This window comes from Felis catus, chromosome A2 (assembly GCF_018350175.1).
Source record: "Felis catus isolate Fca126 chromosome A2, F.catus_Fca126_mat1.0, whole genome shotgun sequence".
NCBI classification, from domain to species: Eukaryota; Metazoa; Chordata; class Mammalia; order Carnivora; family Felidae; genus Felis; species Felis catus.
In genome coordinates this window covers 19,707,006-19,726,310 of record NC_058369.1, presented here as the reverse complement: position 1 = coordinate 19,726,310, position 19,305 = coordinate 19,707,006, and the positions used below count along the sequence as shown (strand labels likewise).

The 19,305-nt window shown below is 36.7% G+C and overlaps 1 protein-coding gene across 14 annotated transcripts in view; it reads right to left on the bottom strand.

The window, feature by feature from the left end:
* The window catches only part of DOCK3 (dedicator of cytokinesis 3), a 603,425-nt gene that overhangs the window by 489,718 nt on the left and 94,402 nt on the right, over positions 1–19,305 (bottom strand). For all 14 annotated transcript variants that reach the window (XM_045050712.1, XM_045050713.1, XM_045050700.1 and 11 more), the window contains exon 2: positions 13,557–13,640. In XM_045050712.1, the coding sequence (XP_044906647.1) occupies positions 13,557–13,640 (84 nt within the window). The remainder of the gene's footprint in view (positions 1–13,556; positions 13,641–19,305) is intronic.

The window sequence follows — 19,305 nt, the reverse complement described above, 5'->3', positions numbered from 1 at the left end:
TCTAAAGCAAACAAAAAATTGGTTCCTCTTAATGAGGAATGATATTTAGAAAAATTTGAACTCTGATCTGGGCATTAAGATCATTGCTTTGGGAGTGGTTTTTTTCCCCCTCAAGGTCTTTCAATAGTTTTTGGCTGTCTGTTGCTGCATAACAAAGCACCCCAAGCCATAATGACTTGAAACAACAGCTTATTAACGTCTCTCGCACTTATGACTGGGCTCAGCGAGGCAGTTCTCACCTGGGGCTTTTAAGCAGTTGTAGTTAAATGGTGGCCAGGGCTGGAGTTGTCTAGAGGTTTGATTGGAATTGACATCCAAGACTTGGCAGTTGCTGCTGGCCATCAGTTGAAAGCTCAGCCAAGACTTTCAACTGGAGCACTTCCAGGTGTCTTCTCCATGTAGGTTAGGCTTACACTGCATGATGGGTAGATTCTGAGAGGAGGTATCCCACGAGTATGAGGGGGAAGCAGAACTGCCTTTGCTCTTGCAGGCAAGTCTCAAAGTTGCCCAATGTCCTTTCCTGAATATTCTACTGGTAAAAGTAGACACAGACAAGCTCGGATTCAAACAGGTAGAGACAATGATACCATCTCTCTTAGGCAGACTGGTGTGCATGTACAGGGAGAGAAGAAGTTGATAGTAGCCAGATTTGGAGACAAACTACTATATTTATATTAGAAATGATGAGTTTATACTGATACCTCCGATTTGGTTCTAAGCCCACAATGATCTCCCTTGTCTGCAGCTCCCTTCTCAGTTATTCAATCAGATGACACACACCCAAAATAGTTTCAGGACTGATGTACACATTTCACTATGAAAAATAAACCCAGTATGAAGAGATCAAGATTTGTTTGTAGTTCTTGTTTTCGTAGACTGAGGACTTATACTTTTTTTTCTTTTGTACTTTTAGTTTCAAAATTTTGGATGACATTTTTCTCTTTCCTATCTTACAAACTGTTTTCTGTGTTCCATAAGAATCAATGATCTCAAATAGGTACTAAAAGTAGTTATTTAATGGGGCGCCTGGGTGACTCAGTCGGTTAAGCGGCCGACTTCAGCTCAGGTCATGATCTCGCAGTCTGTGAGTTCGAGCCCCACGTCGGGCTCTGTGCTGACCACTCGGAGCCTGGAGCCTGTTTCGGATTCTGTGTCTCCCTCTCTCTCTGACCCTCCCCCATTCATGCTCTGTCTCTCTTTGTCTCAGAAATAAATAAACGTTAAAAAAATTTAAAAAAAAAAGTAGTTATTTAAATCTTGTTGAATATTTTTTCTTGCAGTCCTTTTAATAATGCTATTTCAAAATAAACAAATGATAAAATTCAGAAATAAACTCTTAATAGTCATTCTAATTTTAATGTGTTAATCATCAATATTCACTATCATTTCTTATATATACACATTATTTAATAACACTTAATTTAAAGCACCTTCACTTACAGGAAGATACACACTAAGATGTTGTTTTACTATGATTTCCCAAACATTTGCTCATCATAAACTCTTTTTGATAAGCCCTGAATGATTGTCGCTTTCTTTGTATAAGTCTCTCACCCACAAGACTTTCTTTTTGGAAATGCACATATTTTTTTATTATTTTTTGTTTTACATTCAAGTTAGTTATCATATAGTGCAATAATGATTTCAGGAGTAGATTCCTTAGTGCCCCTTACCCATTTAGCCCATCTCCCTTCCCACAACCCCTCCAGTAACCCTCTGTTCTCTGTATTTAAGAGTCTCCTATGTTTTGTCCCCCTCCCTGTTTTTATATTATTTTTGCTTCCCTTCTCTTACGTTCTGTTTTGTATCTTAAAGTCCTCATAGGAGTGAAGTCATATGATATTTGTCTTTCTCTAATTTCAGTTAGCATAATACCCGCTAGTTCCATCCATGCAGCTACAAATGGCAAGATTTCATTCTTTTTGATTGCCAAGTAATATTCCACTGTATATATATACCACATCTTCTTTATCCATTCATCCATTGATGGACATTTGGGCTCTTTCCATACTTTGGCTATTGTTGACAGTGCTGCTATAAACATTGGGGTGCATATGCCCCTTCGAAACAGCATACCCGTATCCCTTGGATAAATACCTAGTAGTGTAATTGCTGGGTCGTAGGGTAGTTCTATTTTTAATTTTTTGAGGAACCTCCATACTGTTTTCCAGAGTGGCTGCATCAGTTTGCATTCCTACCAGCAATGCCAAAGAGATCCTTTCTCCACATCCACACCAACACCTGTTGTTGCCTAAGTTGTTAATGTTAACGATTCTGACAGATGTGAGGTGGTATCTCATTGCGGTTTTGATGATGAGTGATGTTGAGCATTTTTTCATGTGTCGGTTGGCCATCTGGAGGTCTTCTTTGGAAAAGTGTCTATTTATGTCTTTTGCCCATTTCTTCACTGGATTATTTGTTTTTTGGGTGTTGTGTCTGATGAGTTCTTTATAGATTTTGGATACTAACCCTTTACCTGATAAGTCATTTGCAAATATCTTCTCCCATTCTGTTGGTTGCCCTTTAGTTTTGCTGATTGTTTCCTTCACTGTGTAGAAGCTTTTCATTTTGATAAGATCCCAAAAGTTCATTTTTGCTTTTGTTTCCCTTGCCTCCGGAGATGTGTTGAGTAAGAAGTTGCTGCAGTCAAGCTCAAAGAGGTTTTTGCCTGCTTTCTCCTCAAGGATTTTGATGGTTTCCTGTCTTACATTTAGATTTTGCATCCATTTTAAGCTTATTTTTGTGTATGATGTAGGAAAGTGGTCCAGGTTCATTTTTCTGCATGTCGCTGTCCAGTTTTCTCAGCACCACTTCCTGAAGAGACTGTCTTTATTCCATTGGATATTTTTTCCTGCTTTGTCAAAGAGTAGTTGGCCATATGTTTGTGGGCCCATTTCTGGGCTTTCTATTCTGTTCCATTGATCTGAGTGCCTGTTTTTGTGCCATTCAGTTTTCTTTTTCAAGATTGCTTTGGCTATTCGGGGTCTTTTCTGGTTCCATACAAATTTTAGGATTGTTTGTTCTAGCTCTGTGAAAAATGCTGGTATTATTTTGATAGCGATTGCATTGAATATGTAGATTGCTTTGGGTGATATTGACATTTTAACAGTGTTTGTTCTTCCAATCCATGAGCATGGAATATTTTTCCACTTTTATGTGTCTTCTTCAATTTCTTTTATAAGCTTTCTATGGTTTTCACTGTATAGATTTTTCACCTCTTTCATTAGGTTTACTCCTAGGTATTTTATGGTTTTTGGTGCAACCGTAAATGGGATAGATTCCTTGATTTCTCTTTCTGTTGTTTCATTAATGGTGTATAGAAATGCAACCGATTTCTATGCACTGATTTTATATCCTGCAATTTTGATGAATTCATGGATCAGTTCTAGCAGTTTTTTGGTGGAATCTTTTGGGTTTTCCATATAAAGTATGTCATCTGAGAAGAGTCAAAGTTTGACTTCCTTCTTGCTGATTTGGATGACTTTTATTTCTTTGTATTGTCTGATTGCTGAAGCTAGGTTATATATATATATTATATACCTATATTATATTATATATAACTTAAAAGTTGCTAAGAGTATATCTCAAATGTCACTGTAAAAAAGAAATTATAATTATGTGACTTGATGGAAGTGTCAGCTTGCTGTTATGGTTGTTATAATTTTTCAGTATGTAAGTATATCAACTTTCAAGTATATAATACAGTGTATTATACCTATATATTATATACTTATAATATATAATTATACACATATGAATTAATATAATGTAATATAACATAATATATACCTATATTATACCTATAATATAATTCAAGAAATATCAGATTTACACTCTTCAGCTTGAGAGTGGAAATGTTCTTACAGAAAAGCCTGCATCGAGGCACCTAGTGGCTCACTTAAGTGTCCAACTCTTTTTTTTTTTAATATAATTTATTGTCAAATTGGTTTCCATACAACACCCAGTCCTCATCCCAACAGGTGCCCTCCTTCCTGCCCATCACCCACTTTCCCTCTCCCCTACCCCCATCAACACTCAGTTTATTCTCAGTCCTTCATAGTCTCTTATGGTTTGCCTCCCTGCCTCTCTGTAACTTTTTTTTTCCCCTTCCCCTCAGCCACGGTCTTCTGTTAAGTTTCTCAAGATCCACATATAAATGAAAACATATGGTATCTGCCTTTCTCTGCCTGACTTATTTCACTTAGCATAATACCCTCCAGTTCCATCCATGTTGCTGCAAATGGCAGGATTTCATTCTTTCTCATTGACAAGTAGTATTCCATTGTATGTATAAACCACATCTTCTTTATCCATTCGTCAGTTGATGGACATTTAGGCTCTTTCCCTAATTTGGCTATTGTTGAAAGTGCTGCTATAAACATTGGGGCACATCAGCACTCCTGTATCTTTTGGATAAATTCCTACCAGTGCTATTGCTGGGTCATGGGGTAGTTCTATTTTTAATTTTTTGAGGAACCTCTACACTGTTTTCCAGAGAGGCTGCATCAATTTGCATTCCCACCAACAGTGTAAGAAGGTTCCCATTTCTCCACATCCTCACCAGCATTTATAGTTTCATGATTTGTTCATTTTAGCCACTCTGACCAGCATGAGGTGATATCTCATTGTAGTTTTGATTTGTACTTCCCTGATGAGTGATGTTAAGCATCTTTTCATGTGCCTGTTGGCCATCTGGATGTCTTCTCTGGAAAAGTGTCTATTCATGTCTTCTGCCCATTTCTTCACTGGATTATTTGTTTTTCGAGTGTGGAGTTTGGTGAGTTCTTTATAGATTTTAGATACTAGCCCTTTGTTCGGTATGTCATTTGCAAATATCTTTTCCCATTCCATCAGTTGCCTTTCCGTTTTGTTGATTGTTTCCTTTGCAGTGCAGAAGCGTTTTATCTTCATGAGGTCCCAATAGTTCATTTTTGCTTTTAATTCCCTTCCTTTGGAGATGTGTTGAGTAAGAAACTGCTGCACTGAAGTCAAAGAGGTTTTTTCCTGCTTTCTCCTCTAGGGTTTTGATGGTTTCTTGTCTCACATTCAGGTCCTTCACCTATTTTGAGTTTATTTTTGTGTATGGTGTAAGAAAGTGATCTAGTTTCATTCTTCTGCATGTTGCTGTCCAGCTCTCCCAGCACCATTTGTTAAAGAGACTGTCTTTTCAGATACCACATGTTTTCACTCTTATGTGGATCCTGAGAAACTTAACAGAAGACCATAGGGGAGGGGAAGGAAAAAAAAAGAGGTTAGAGAGGGAGAGAGCCAAAGCATAAGAGACCCTTTAAAACTGAGAACTGAGGGTTGATGGGGGGTGGGAGGGAGGGGAGGGTGGGTGATGGGTATTGAGGAGGGCACCTTTTGGGATGAGGACTGGGTGTTGTATGGAAACCAACTGGACAATAAATTTCATATTAAAAATAAATAAATAATAAATAATAAATGAAAAAAAAGAGACTGTCTTTTTTCCACTGGATACTCTTTCCTGTTTTGTCAAAGTTTAGTTGGCCATACATTTGTGGGTCCAATTCTGGGGTCTCTACTCTATTCGATTGGTCTATGTGTCTGTTTTAGTGCCCATACCATACTGTCTTGATGATTACAGCTTTGCAGTAGAGGCTAAAGTATGGAATTGTGATCACTCCCATTTTGGTTTTCTTCTTCAATATTACTTTGGCTATTCGGGGTCTTTTGTGGTTCCATACGAATTTTAGGATTGTTTGGTCTAGCTTTGAGAAGAATGCTGGTGCAATTTTGCTTGGTATTACACTGAGTGCGTAAATTGCTTTGGGTAGTATTGACATTTTAACAATATTTATTCTTCCAATCCATGAGCATGGAATGTTTTTCCATTTCTTTGTATCTTCTTCAATTTCCTTCATAAGCTTTCTACAGTTTTCAGCATACAGATCTTTTAAATAAAAGCTAAGAACCATATGGTCCTGTCAATACATGCAGAGAAAGCATTTGACAAAATACAGCATCCTGTCTTGATGAAAACCCTCAAGAAAGTCAGGATAGAAGGAACATACTTAAACATCATAGAGGCCATTTATGAAAGGCCCACAGCTAATATCCTCAATGGGGAATAACTGACAGCTTTCCCCCCTGAGATCAGGAACACGACAGGGATGTCCACTCTCACCACTGTTATTTAACATAGTATTGTAAGTCCTAGCATCAGCAATCAGACAACAAAATATAATAAAAGGCATCAAAACTGTCAAAGATGAAGTCAAACTTTTACTTTTCACAGACAACATGATACTTTACATGGAAAACCTGACATATTCCACCAAAAGTCTGCTAGAACTGATACGTGAATGCACCAAAGTTGCAGGGTACAAAATTAATGTACAGAAATCGGTTGCATTTTTATACACTAATAATAAAGCAACAGAAAGAGAAATAAAGAAACTTATCCCATTCACAACTGTACCAAGAACCATAAAATCCCTACGAATAAACCTAACCAACTCTTGATTTCAACTCAGGTCACAGTTTGTTTTGGTTCAGTAGTTCTAGCCCCACATTGCACTCTGCACTGACAATGCAGAGCCTGCTTGGGATTCTCTCTGTCTCCTTCTCTCTCTACCCTCCCCCAATTACACTCTCTTTTTCTCTCTCAAAATAAATAAATAAACTTTTTAAAAAAGGGAAAAGAAAAGAAAGCATCAATTTTAGGGCTAAGGACAGCACAGGAATAGGCACCTAAGGCAAATCAGACTAAGATAATGGAGGAAGGGGATAGAAATGTTCAAGGTAAAGTGGAAACTGGAACTGAGTGAGAAATCTACAGCAGGAGACTCAAAGTCAAATCAGGCTATGGATCATGAATCTAGATAATAAAACAGGGCATGAATAAGAGGTCTTCAGAGAGCTATACAGACAACAAATCAGGAAACAGACACAATCTGGATAATTGGCAGGAATCTTCAAGCATAAAGCGTATGTTATAAGCAACAAACACTGTCTCAATAATGAAACCAGAGATTTTTTTTTACATACTTTCATTTACAAGCATGAGCCCAGCAAGTGAATTTAAATGTAATTCTTGCTTAGAGGGGATGTGATGAAGACAGAGTACCCACCTGAATTGGCTCTTTCAACAATTAGATTCTGACATTATTTATGACAGGGAAAATAACATTAACTAACCAACCAAAATCAAGTAATAGTCTGAGGTCCCCTGACTGCTGTCACAAAACAATTTCTAAATCAAAATTCCAAATCAAAACCACAAAGAGATATCACCTCACACCTGTTAGGATGGGTACCATCAAAAAGACAAGAGATAACAAATGTTCACAAGGGTGTAGAGAAAAAGGAACCCTGGTACACTGTTGATGGGAATGTAAATTGGTACAGCCACTAAGGAAAACAGTATGGAAGTTGCTGAAAAACTTAAAACTAGATACCTGTATTCCAGGTTCACTGCAGCATTATTCACAATAGTCAAAACACAGAAACAATGTAAGTGTCCATCAGTAGATAAATGGGTAAAGCAAAGGTGATACATGTATATATAAAGTATATAAATATATATTTTTAAATATATATGTCAAATATTAATTCTAGATGAACAAAACGGTAATACAAGATATAATGACAATATGCTATATAGATCAGCCATGAATTAATTACAGTAATAAAAAAATACTAATTTAACAAGGATGATAAGTATATTGGAAGAATGTAAGAAGCATGTTTATATATCTTTGGGATAGGAAAGAATAACTGAACTAAAGTCTTATGTTCCACTACAGAGTGAATACATAAGAATAAAATAGAAAAAAATAATAAAAAGAAACATAAGTGCGTTATTTCTCATGTTGTTTTATTAATTTATTTTATTGCTTTTATTTTAAAATTTTTTCCAGCTTTATTGAGCTATAATTGACATACAACATTGTGTAAATTTAAGGTATACAACATGTTGATTTGATACACTTACATACTGCAAAATTATTAGAACCATAAAAGCAAGCTGACACTTCCATCAAGTCACATAATTACCATTTCTTTTTTATGGTGACATTTGAGATCTACTCTTAGCAACTTTCAAGTATATAATACAGTATTATTAACTATAATCACCATGATGTATGTTATATCCCATAATTTATTTCTCTAACCTTCTCTTGTTGGTAGACATTTAGGATGTTATCAATTTTTTACTACTACACACAATGCTGTAGGTGTCTTTATGTGTACATATATAGAAGTTTCTCCAGATCAATACATTCAAATATTTTTTACCATGGCCCAGATTTAGAAATATATTTTATATCACAATCCCATACACATAAAATTGAAGCAAATCTCAAGGAAAAAACATTTAATGATGTTACATGCAATTGAGCCAGATACCAACTGACTACCCCTGCACCAAATCTACCTTTCTCTAACCTGCTTTTTAATCCTGGAAGTGAACCCTATGATGTTTAATCCTATGTATCAACTATCTGGGCCACCCGAGTGCCCAGATAGTTGGTTAAATATTATTCTAGGTGTGTCTGTGAGAGCATTTCTGGATCATACTGTGACATTTTTTATTAGCAAACTGAGTAAAGCATATTGTCTTCCCCAATGTGGGCGGGCCTCATCCAATTTACTGAAGGCCTGAATATAAAAAAATAGATGGAGTAAGAGAGATTTCACTTTCTCTGCCTGTTTTCAAGCTAGGACTCTGGTCTTCTGCATTCAGGCTTGGAATCAGACTGGAACTTAACACCATCAGTTCTCCTGGTTCTCAGGCCTTCTGACTGTGACTAGAACATTGGTTCTCTTGGTTCTCTAGCTTGCCAATTGAAGATGCTGAGATTTGTTAGCCTCCATTACCATGCAAACCAATTCCTTGTAATATATATATACATATATATGTATATGGGTATATGTATATATGTGTATGTGTATATGTATGTATATGTGTATATATGTATATATGTGTGTGTGTATGTATACGTGTATATGTATATATGTGTGTATATGTATACATATACGCACACACACACACACATATATATATACACACACATATATATGTGTGTATAATATAATACACACATATCTCCTACTGGTTCTGTTTCTCTGGAAAACCCAGACTAATGTAGACATATCACCATTTCTTCTTTGTCAAAATGTCCAGCATTAGGCTTTGTCAATAGAGGGTACTAATGGGACAATGCAAGGCCAGAGCAGAAAGGAGAGCTTCCTTTCTTGGTTCTGGTGCACTGTTGTTTTATTGTAAGCAGCCTAGCCAGGTGACTGGCATGTTGGAGGCCCAGTGGTGCTTACCTCAGTCACCTCCACAGACAAGCTATGGCTCTTAGGCTCTGGCAAGTCTGAGGAGCTACACCTATGGACAGCTCTGGCTCACTCATGTCATTCCGTAAGTTTTTCTGCTACCCAGCAGATTATTCCTATAGATGAGTTCCAATCCATGCCCTCTGGAAAGTTTCTTCCCCATTGACAGGCTACTTGTTCCTATGACAGCCATGACCTTTCCAAAAGGATCTGAATCTTTGCCTTGAGGCAAGGGAGTATTCTTTTAAATTCTTAGTTCCTTGCTTACTGGCTCTACCTAAGTTGCTGAGGTAGTTGCTGACTTCTGCATTTGTTATTTCTATATCCCTTTGAATGTTTTTTACCCCTTTCAGTAAATAGGTAGCCACTTTTTACTAGTTAACATTTATATTAAATGTTCCCTATTCAAATTATTACTGTAATTGGATCATAACTGATACAGCAATATACTCTTGACACTTTAATCTATTTTTTATTAATGCTGATAGTGAGCACTAAATAGAATTTGTAACCCACTTATGATTTTATTAGGCTACCTTAAAAACACTTCGTTGAGGTATAAACTTAGAAGTTAAACTGCTAAATCACAGGATATGCACATATACCATCACAAGATATCCCCAGTGTATAAGCATGCCCACTGAAACAACTGTGCCAACAACTCAATATGTGAGACATTTTAGTCTTCTAATGAGTATGGAATTGTTCATCATCCTGATTGTAACTTGCTATTCCTTGACTGCTGACAAGACTGCTGTGAAATCCCTGGTCATATTTTTCTCCATTTTTCTATTCATCTGTTACTTGTTTTCACTGGTTTATGAGTTCTTTATATTCTATTTATCTTTGTCAGTTATATCACCAAAAAAGTTTTTCCAGTCTGTAATTTGACTTTTGTCCTTTTTTAGCAAAAATCCATTTCACTGATGCATAATTTACACACAGTGAAATGCACATTGTGAATGTACCATTCTATAAGCTTTGGCAAATGTAACAGCCATGTAACCCATATTTCATCAAGACAAATTTTCAATCACCCTGAAAGTTCCTTCATGCCTCTTTCCAGTCAATACTCTCCCAGGAAATCACTATTCTGTCTTCTATCACCACAGATTTGTAGTGTTCCTTGTTCTTGAGGTTCATATAAGTGGAATCACATAGAATGTGAACTTTCACATCTGGGTCTTTCGTTCAGCACATTTTTTTAGATGCCTCCATGTTGTTACATTTTTTAACTTTTATAAAAATTTTTTCCAAGTCCTTTTATTTTTTAAAGTAAATTTTTTATTGATATGTAACATTCATATGTGTACAAATCATTAGTCTACAACTAAGTAAACTTTCAAAGAATATACAACTGTATGTCCACCACTCAGATAAGTAAAATGTTATCAGCATCCCAAATGTCACTCCTGTCTTCCAGTCATTTGACACATACACACACCCTTAAGCTGAATGTGATACAGAAAGGAAAATGGATTGTTACTACACACAACAATATCATAGATATACTCTCAGAAAAAGAAGTGAGATAGGAGTGGTTTTCTAACCACTATTCTGACAAATATCACCAGCTATTGGTTTTACCTGGTTCTGTATTTTATGAGCACAGAACCATAACATAAACTTTTACATCTGACTTCTGTCAAGAATGTATCTGTGATATTCATCCGTATTGTTGTATGTAGTAACAATATATCATTTTCCATTCCGTATCACATTCATTGGAAGCAATATACCACAATTTATTTACTCATTCTACTGTTGATGAACATGTGGTTTTTTCCTACTTTGCAGCAATTATGAATAAGGCAATTACTAACATCTTATACATGTATTTGGCTCTTGGATATATACCTACAAAGAGATTTGCTACATCATCAGTATGCGTTGATTCAACTTTAGTAAATAGTGCCAAATACTTTTCCAAACTGGTTATCCCTTTTCCTCTCCCACCAGCAGTGTATAAAAGTTAACAGTTGTTTTATATCCTTACCAGCACTTGGTATTGCCAGTGTTTTGGATTTTAGTCATTCCAGTGGCTGTACTGTTGTATCTCACTGTGGTTTTAATTTGTATTTACCTGCTGACTGAAATTAAACACCTTTCCATATGTTTATGAGCCACTGGAGTATCTGTTTTGTTTTTTTTTTCAACGTTTATTTATTTTTGGGACAGAGAGAGACAGAGCATGAACGGGGGAGGGGCAGAGAGAGAGGGAGACACAGAATCGGAAACAGGCTCCAGGCTCTGAGTCATCAGCCCAGAGCCCGACGCGGGGCTCGAACTCACGGACCGTGAGATCATGAACTGGCTGAAGTCGGATGCTTAACCGACTGCGCCACCCAGGCGCCCCTGGAGTATCTGTTTTGTGAAGAGCCAAGCCTAGTCAAGCCTTCTGCTCATTTTTCTATTGTAATGTCTTAATTTTGATTTGTAGTAGTTCCTTATATACTCAAATACAAGTCTTGTCAAACATCTCTCTCACCCTCTAACCTGCCTTTTTTCTCTCCTTAATGATGTCTTCTGAACAACAGATCTTCATTTGAATAAAGTACAACTTACCAATCTTTTCCTTTATGCTTAGTGCTTTGGGATCCTTATCAAAAATCATTGTCTGTCTACCCAAAGGCCAAGAAGAATATTTGCCTCTACTTTCTTCAAGGTACATTATGGTTTTACATTTCATATTTAGGTCTACCTTCCATCTGGAATTGTATATAAGGCAAATGGTATGAGGTAGAGATCAAGATTCATTGCTTTCAATATTGACACAATACCATTTATTGAATAGGCTATCATTTTTTTATTCCAGGTGGCCCAGTATCACCTCTAGTAAAGGACATCATTTCCCCCAATGCACTGCAATTATCACCTTTTTCATATATCACTGAACAATATACATGATAGTCTGTCTCTGGACTCCCTATTCTGTTTCATTATTCTGTCTTTACCCCAAAACCACAATGTCTTCATTTATAATAAAACTTGATATCCGGTAGTATAAAATTTCCAGTTTATTGCCTTCTTCATGATTATCTTGGCTATTTATAACCTTCTGCATTTTCATATAAATGTTAGAATCAGCTTCAAAGGCAAGGGAATTAAAAGCAAAAATGAACTACTGGGACCTTATGAAGATAAAAAGCTTCTGCACAGCAAAGGAAACAACCAACAAAACTAAAAGGCAACCAACGGAATGGGAAAAGATATTTGCAAATGACATATTGGACAAAGGGCTAGTATACAAAATCTATAAAGAGCTCACCAAACTCCACACCCGAAAAACAACCCAGTGAAGAAATGGGCAGAAAACATGAATAGACACTTCTCTAAAGAAGACATCCGGATGCCCAACAGGCACATGAAAAGATGCTCAACGTCGCTCCTCATGAGGGAAATACAAATCAAAACCACACTCAGATATCACCTCACTCCAGTCAGAGTGGCCAAAATGAACAAATCAGGAGACTATAGATGCTGGAGAGGATGTGGAGAAACGGGAACCCTCTTGCACTGTTGGTGGGAATGCTAACTGGTGCAGCCACTCTGGAAAACAGTGTGGAGGTTCCTCAAAAAATTAAAAATAGACCTACCCTATGACCCAGCGATAGCACTGCTAGGAATTTACCCAAGGGACACAGGAGTACTCCTGAGTACATGATTTTGAAAAATATCACATGTTCAATAATACATAAATGTTACAGCAGAAATACTCACATATGTCACAGAAGAGGCTAATAGTCAAGCCAAACTTCATTTGAGCACATATTTACTGCCTTGTTTTAATTATAACTGATCATCATGTCCAGCCAATCAAACAGAAACACACAGATGAACTAATTACAATTCAATTCTATTCAAATGCAGCTAAGCATGGGTAGAAAATTATCTATTTGATTGTAAAATCAAAATTAATCATTTGACATAATATGTAAAAATTACATTCTGAGAGCTAACAATTAGTTATTTAATTGTTGCTATTAGAGCCAAAACAGCTCATACCTTTATGATAAAAATCAGGAAGGATTTTATAACAATGTACCATAATGTGGTTGGTTATGGTTTCAAAACAATTGCTGATAATCTATTACCACAAAATAAATATATATAATGCTACCCAATGTACCATAATGTGGTTGCTTATCATTTCAAAACGATTGCTGATAATCTATTACCACAAAATAAATATATATAATGCTACCCAAAAGCATCACTATTTGTGTGCTGTATACATCCATACTTACCTTCACATTTTTCAAAAATCTGGACCGTTTCTCCTATTTCTAAGACCAACCCTTGAGGGACAGATCCTCGAAAGCTGCATATCACTAGAAAAACAAAGGGAAACACATCAATTAGCATTTTAAAGATTTTTTAATATTTATTTATTTTTCAGAGAACCAGAGAGAATGCACGTGAGCAGGGGAGGGGCAGAGAGAGGAAGACAAAAGATCTGAAGCAGGCTCCACACTGACAGCAGAGAGCCCAATATGGGGCTCGATGTGAGGCTCAAACTCACGAACTGCAAGATCATGACCTGAGCTAAAGTCTGAGTCACCCAGGCACCCCATCTGTTAGCATTTTTAAATACTGGGACAAGGTCAATGTCACTGAAATTAAGCCCTAACTTTTCTTAAATATATACTCTCCCTTCTTTGCTAATTCATCTTTCAAATTTCTAAGCCCCTTTCAACTTAATCTGTATTTTGAGCAGTAATATTAAGTAGCTCAGAATACCGAAATATATTTTGGCAAAATTACTGTTCCTCAGTGGTATGTGCATGTGTGTGAAAATGCTTCTGTAATCAGAGTGTCTCTCTCCATCAGCATGACTTACGTTCACCTGTCCTTCTGGGGCAAATATACTTCAATTACTTAAAAAGAAATAAACACTGGAGGCTTCTGATCTAATATAACAGGCTTTTTTTTTGAGAAAGAGAGAGCACATGTATGCACAGGGGAGGAGTAGGAGGAGAGGGAGAGAGAGAATCTCAAGCAGGCTCCACATTGGGTGTGGATCCCACGACCACAACACAGGGTTCGATCCCACAACTGTGAGGTCATAACCTGAGCTGAATGAAATCAAGAGTCAGATGCTTAACTGAGTCACCCAGACACCCCAAAACAGATAGTTTTACAAAGAATAACTAAATAGGGACACCTGGGTGGCTCAGTCAATTAAGTATCTGACTTTGGCTCAAGTCATGATCTCACAGTTCATGAGTTCAAGCCCTGCTCTGTGCTGACAGTTCAGAGCCTGAAGCCTGCTTCGGATTCTGTGTCTCCCTCTCTCTCTACCCCTGCCCCACTTGCACTCTGTCTCTCTCTCTCAAAAACAAACATTGAGAAAAACAGAATCATCAAATAAATATGAATGTACTTTGAGAAACAAAGTACTCATAATAAAAATATAAACAGAAATTAATGAAATAAACAAATGTACAACAGAGAAAATATGTCATACCAATCAGAATCCCATATTTATTGCATCATAATTTACAACAGCCAAGATATGGAAGCAACCCAACTGTCCATCCACAGATGAATAAAGAAGATGTAATACACACACACACACACACACACACACACACACACACACACACACAAACAGGAATATTACTCAACCATAAAGAAATGAAATCTTGCTATTTGCAACGACATGGATACAGAAGATGTGGGAAATATTACTCAGCCATCAAAAATAATGAAATCTTGCCATTTGCAATGATGTGGATGGAGCTAAAGTGTATTATGTCTAGCGAAACAAGTCAGTCAGAGAAAAAAACCATACGATTTCAATCATATGTGGGAATTTAGGAAACAAAACTGATGAACATATGGGAAGGAGGAAAAAAGAGAGGGAGGGAATGAAACTACAAAAGACTCTTCATGATAGAAAACTAAGGGTTGACAGAGGGAGATGGGCTAAATGGGTGATGGCTATTAAGGAGGGCACTTGTTATGGTGAACACTGGGTATTATATGTAAGTGATGAATCATTAAATTCTACTCCTGAAACAAAAAAGAGCTACATTTTGCTCACAAAAAATAAAAATAAAGTAAGTTCTCTGAATCGCTAGTATCAAAAAGACAAAAAGTAGTAAGTGTTGGTGAGAATGTGGAGAAAAGGGAACACTCATCATGGGAATGTAAATTGGTACAAACACTGCAGAAAACAGTATGGAGGCTCCTCAAAAAATTAAAAACAGAAATGCCATATGACCTGGTAATTCCACTACTAGGTATTTACCCAAAGAAAATGAGAACACTAATTCAAAAAGATATAAGCAGCCCTATGTTTACTGTAGCATTATTTACAATAGCCAAGATATAGAAGCAACCTAAGTGTCTGTAAGTAGATGAATAAAGAAGATGCGGTATACATATATATGTGTATATACACAATGAAATATTGCTCATAAAAAAGAAAGAAACCTTGCCATTCACAGCAATATGGATGGACCTAGAGGATATTATGCTAAGTGAGGTAAGTTAGAAAGAAAAAGAAAAATACCATATTATTTCACTTATGTGTGGAATCTAAAAACAAAACAGACCAAAAAAACACAGAAAAAGACCCATTATTACACAGAACTAACTGGTAGTTGCCAGAGGGGCAGCATTTGAAGAAATGGGCAAATGGGTGGAGAGTGGAAGGTACAGGTTTCACTTATGGAATGAACGTCACAGGGATGAAAGGTACAGTATAGGGAATATTAATCAATGCTACTATAATAATGTTATATGGTGACAGATGGTTAACTATACTTGTGATGAGCATAGCATAACCTAGAGTTGTTGAATCACTATGTTATTCACCTAAAATTAATGTAACACTGTGCATCAACTATACTTCAGTAAAAAAAAAAAAAAGATGCAGAAAAATTGATAAACCCCTCACCAAAGTGACTCAAAACAAATAACTTCCACAAGAATGTTCACAGCAACTTTATTCACAATAGCCCAGAACTGGAAACAACCCAACTATTCATCAAGATAAGAATAGATAAAATATACACTGAAAACTGTAAAAAGCTTATGAAAGAAACTGAAGAAGACACAAAGCAAATGGAAAAATATTCCATGCTCATGGATTAGAACAAACATTGTTAAAATGTCGCTACTACCCAAAGCAATCTACATATACTCAAAGCAATCCCTATCAAAATAACACCAGCATTCTTCACAGAGCTAGAACAAACAATCCTAATATTTGTATGGAACCAGAAAATATCCTGAATAACCAAAGCAATCTTGAAAAAGAAAACCAAAGCTGGAGGCATCACAATCCCGGACTTCAAGCTGTATTACAAAGCTGTAATCATCAAGACAGTATGGTACTAGCAAAGAAACAGATACTCATATCAACGGAATAGAATAAAAAAAACAGAAATGGACCCACAAACGTATGACCAACTAATCTTTGACAAAGCAGGAAAAAATATCCAATGGAATAAAGACAGTCTCTTCAGGAAGTGGTGCTGAGAAAACTGGACAGCGACATGCAGAAAAATGAACCTGGACCACTTTCCTACATCATACACAAAAATAAGCTCAAAATGGATGAAAAACCTAAATGTAAGACAGGAAACCATCAAAATCCCTGAGGAGAAAGCAGGCAAAAACCTCTTTGAGCTTGACTGCAGCAACTTCTTACTCAACACATCTCCGGAGGCAAGGGAAACAAAAGCAAAAATGAACTTTTGGGATCTCATCAAAATAAAAAGCTTCTACACAGTGAAGGAAACAATCAGCAAAACTAAAAGGCAACCAACGGAATGGGAGAAGATATTTGCAAACGACATATCAGATAAAGGGTTAGTATCCAAAATCTATAAAGAACTCATCAGACACAACACCCAAAAAACAAATAATCCAGTGAAGAAATGGGCAAAAGACATAAATAGACACTTTTCCAAAGAAGACCTCCAGATGGCCAACCGACACATGAAAAAATGCTCAACATCACTCATCATCAAAACCGCAATGAGATACCACCTCACATCTGTCAGAATCGTTAACATTAACAACTTAGGCAACAACAGGTGTTGGTGTGGATGTGGAGAAAGGATCTCTTTGGCATTGCTGGTAGGAATGCAAACTGATGCAGCCACTCTGGAAAACAGTATGGAGGTTCCTCAAAAAATTAAAAATAGAACTACCCTACGACCCAGCAATTACACTACTAGGTATTTATCCAAGGGATACGGGTATGCTGTTTCGAAGGGGCATATGCACCCCAATGTTTATAGCAGCACTATCAACAATAGCCAAAGTATGGAAAGAGCCCAAATACCCATGGATAGGTAAATGGGTAAAGAAGATACAGGGTGTGTGTGTGTGTGTGTGTGTGTGTGTGTGTGTGTGTATGTATATGTATATGTATACACACACACACACACACACACACACACACACACACACACAATGGAGTATTACTCAGCAATCAAAAAGGATGAAATCCTGCCATTTGCAGCTACATGGATGGAACTAGAGGGTATTATGCTAAGCGAAATAAGTCAGAGAAAGACAAATATCATATGACTTCACTCATATGAGGACTTTAAGACACAAAAAAGATGAACATAAAGGAAGGGAAGCAAAAATAATATAAAAATAGGGAGGGGGACAAAAACATAAGAGACTCTTTTTTTTTTAATATAACTTATTGTCAAATTGGTTTCCGTACAACACCCAGTGCTCATCCCAACAAATGCCCTCCTCCCTGCCCATCACCCACTTTCCCCTCTCCCCCACCCCCCATCTACCCTTGGTTTGTTCTCAGTCCTTAAGAGACTCTTAAATATGGAGAACAGAGAGTTGCTGGTGGGGATGTGGGAGAGGGGGATGGGCTAAATGGGTAACGGGCATTAAAGAATCTATTCCTGAAATCACTATTGCACTACATGCTAACTAACTTGGATATAAATTAAAAAAATAAAAATTTTTTTAAAAAGCAAATTAAAAAAAAGTTTGACAATAAAAATATAGGGATGCTGGGGATCCTGGGTGACTCAGTCAGTGAAGTGTCTGACTTCAGTTCAAGTCATGATCTCTACATTCATGAGTTCAAGCCCCACATCAGGCTCTGTGCTGACAGCTCTGTGCTTCAGATTCTGGGTCTCCTTCTCTCTTGGCCCCTCCTCCTCTCTCTCTTCTCTTCCCTTCTTTCTCTCTCCCTCTCTCTCTCAAATAAATAAACATTTAAAAAATGTAGGGATGTATTGTTGGTAGGAATATAAAATGGTGCAGCTGCTGTAGAAAACAGTTTGGCACTTCCTCAAAAAGTTAAACGTGTAATTATCATATGATCCAGAATTTCCACTCCTACGTATACACCCCAAGAAAACTTGAAAACATATGCTCACACAAAAAGTTAAACACAAAGGTTCATAACACAATTGTAATAGTCAAAAAGTAGAAACAATCCATATATCCATCAAATGGATAAAGGTATAAATGGAGTATATCCATTCAATGGAATAGTATCATCCATAAAAAAGAATGAAGTACTGATACATGCTACTACCATGATGAGCTTTGAAAACTTATGCTAAATTAAAGAAGCCAGACACAAAAGGCTACATATTGTAGGATTCCATTCATATGAAATGTCCAGAATAGGCATATCCATGGATACAGAGAGATTAGTAAATTCTATGTCCTTGGAGGGGAGAGAGGAATGTGGAGTGACTGTCATTGGATACAGGGATTCTTTATGGAGATGAAAATTTTCTGGAATTAGATAGTGATGATGATTACACAACTTTTTAAATACATTAAAACCACCGAATGATATACTTTTTTAAAAAGGCAAAGAAATGCAAGTGGCTTTCCTTGACTCTTAATAAGTCAACATATATTACTGATACTGCTCGGTTATATTCAAGAAGTCAATTCCAAGTCTGAAGTGACTGAACAAGTTGAGACATTAACTCGGTACCATCTGAAGTGGAAGCTACTAAGATGTGTTATAATTAATGGTAGTAAATA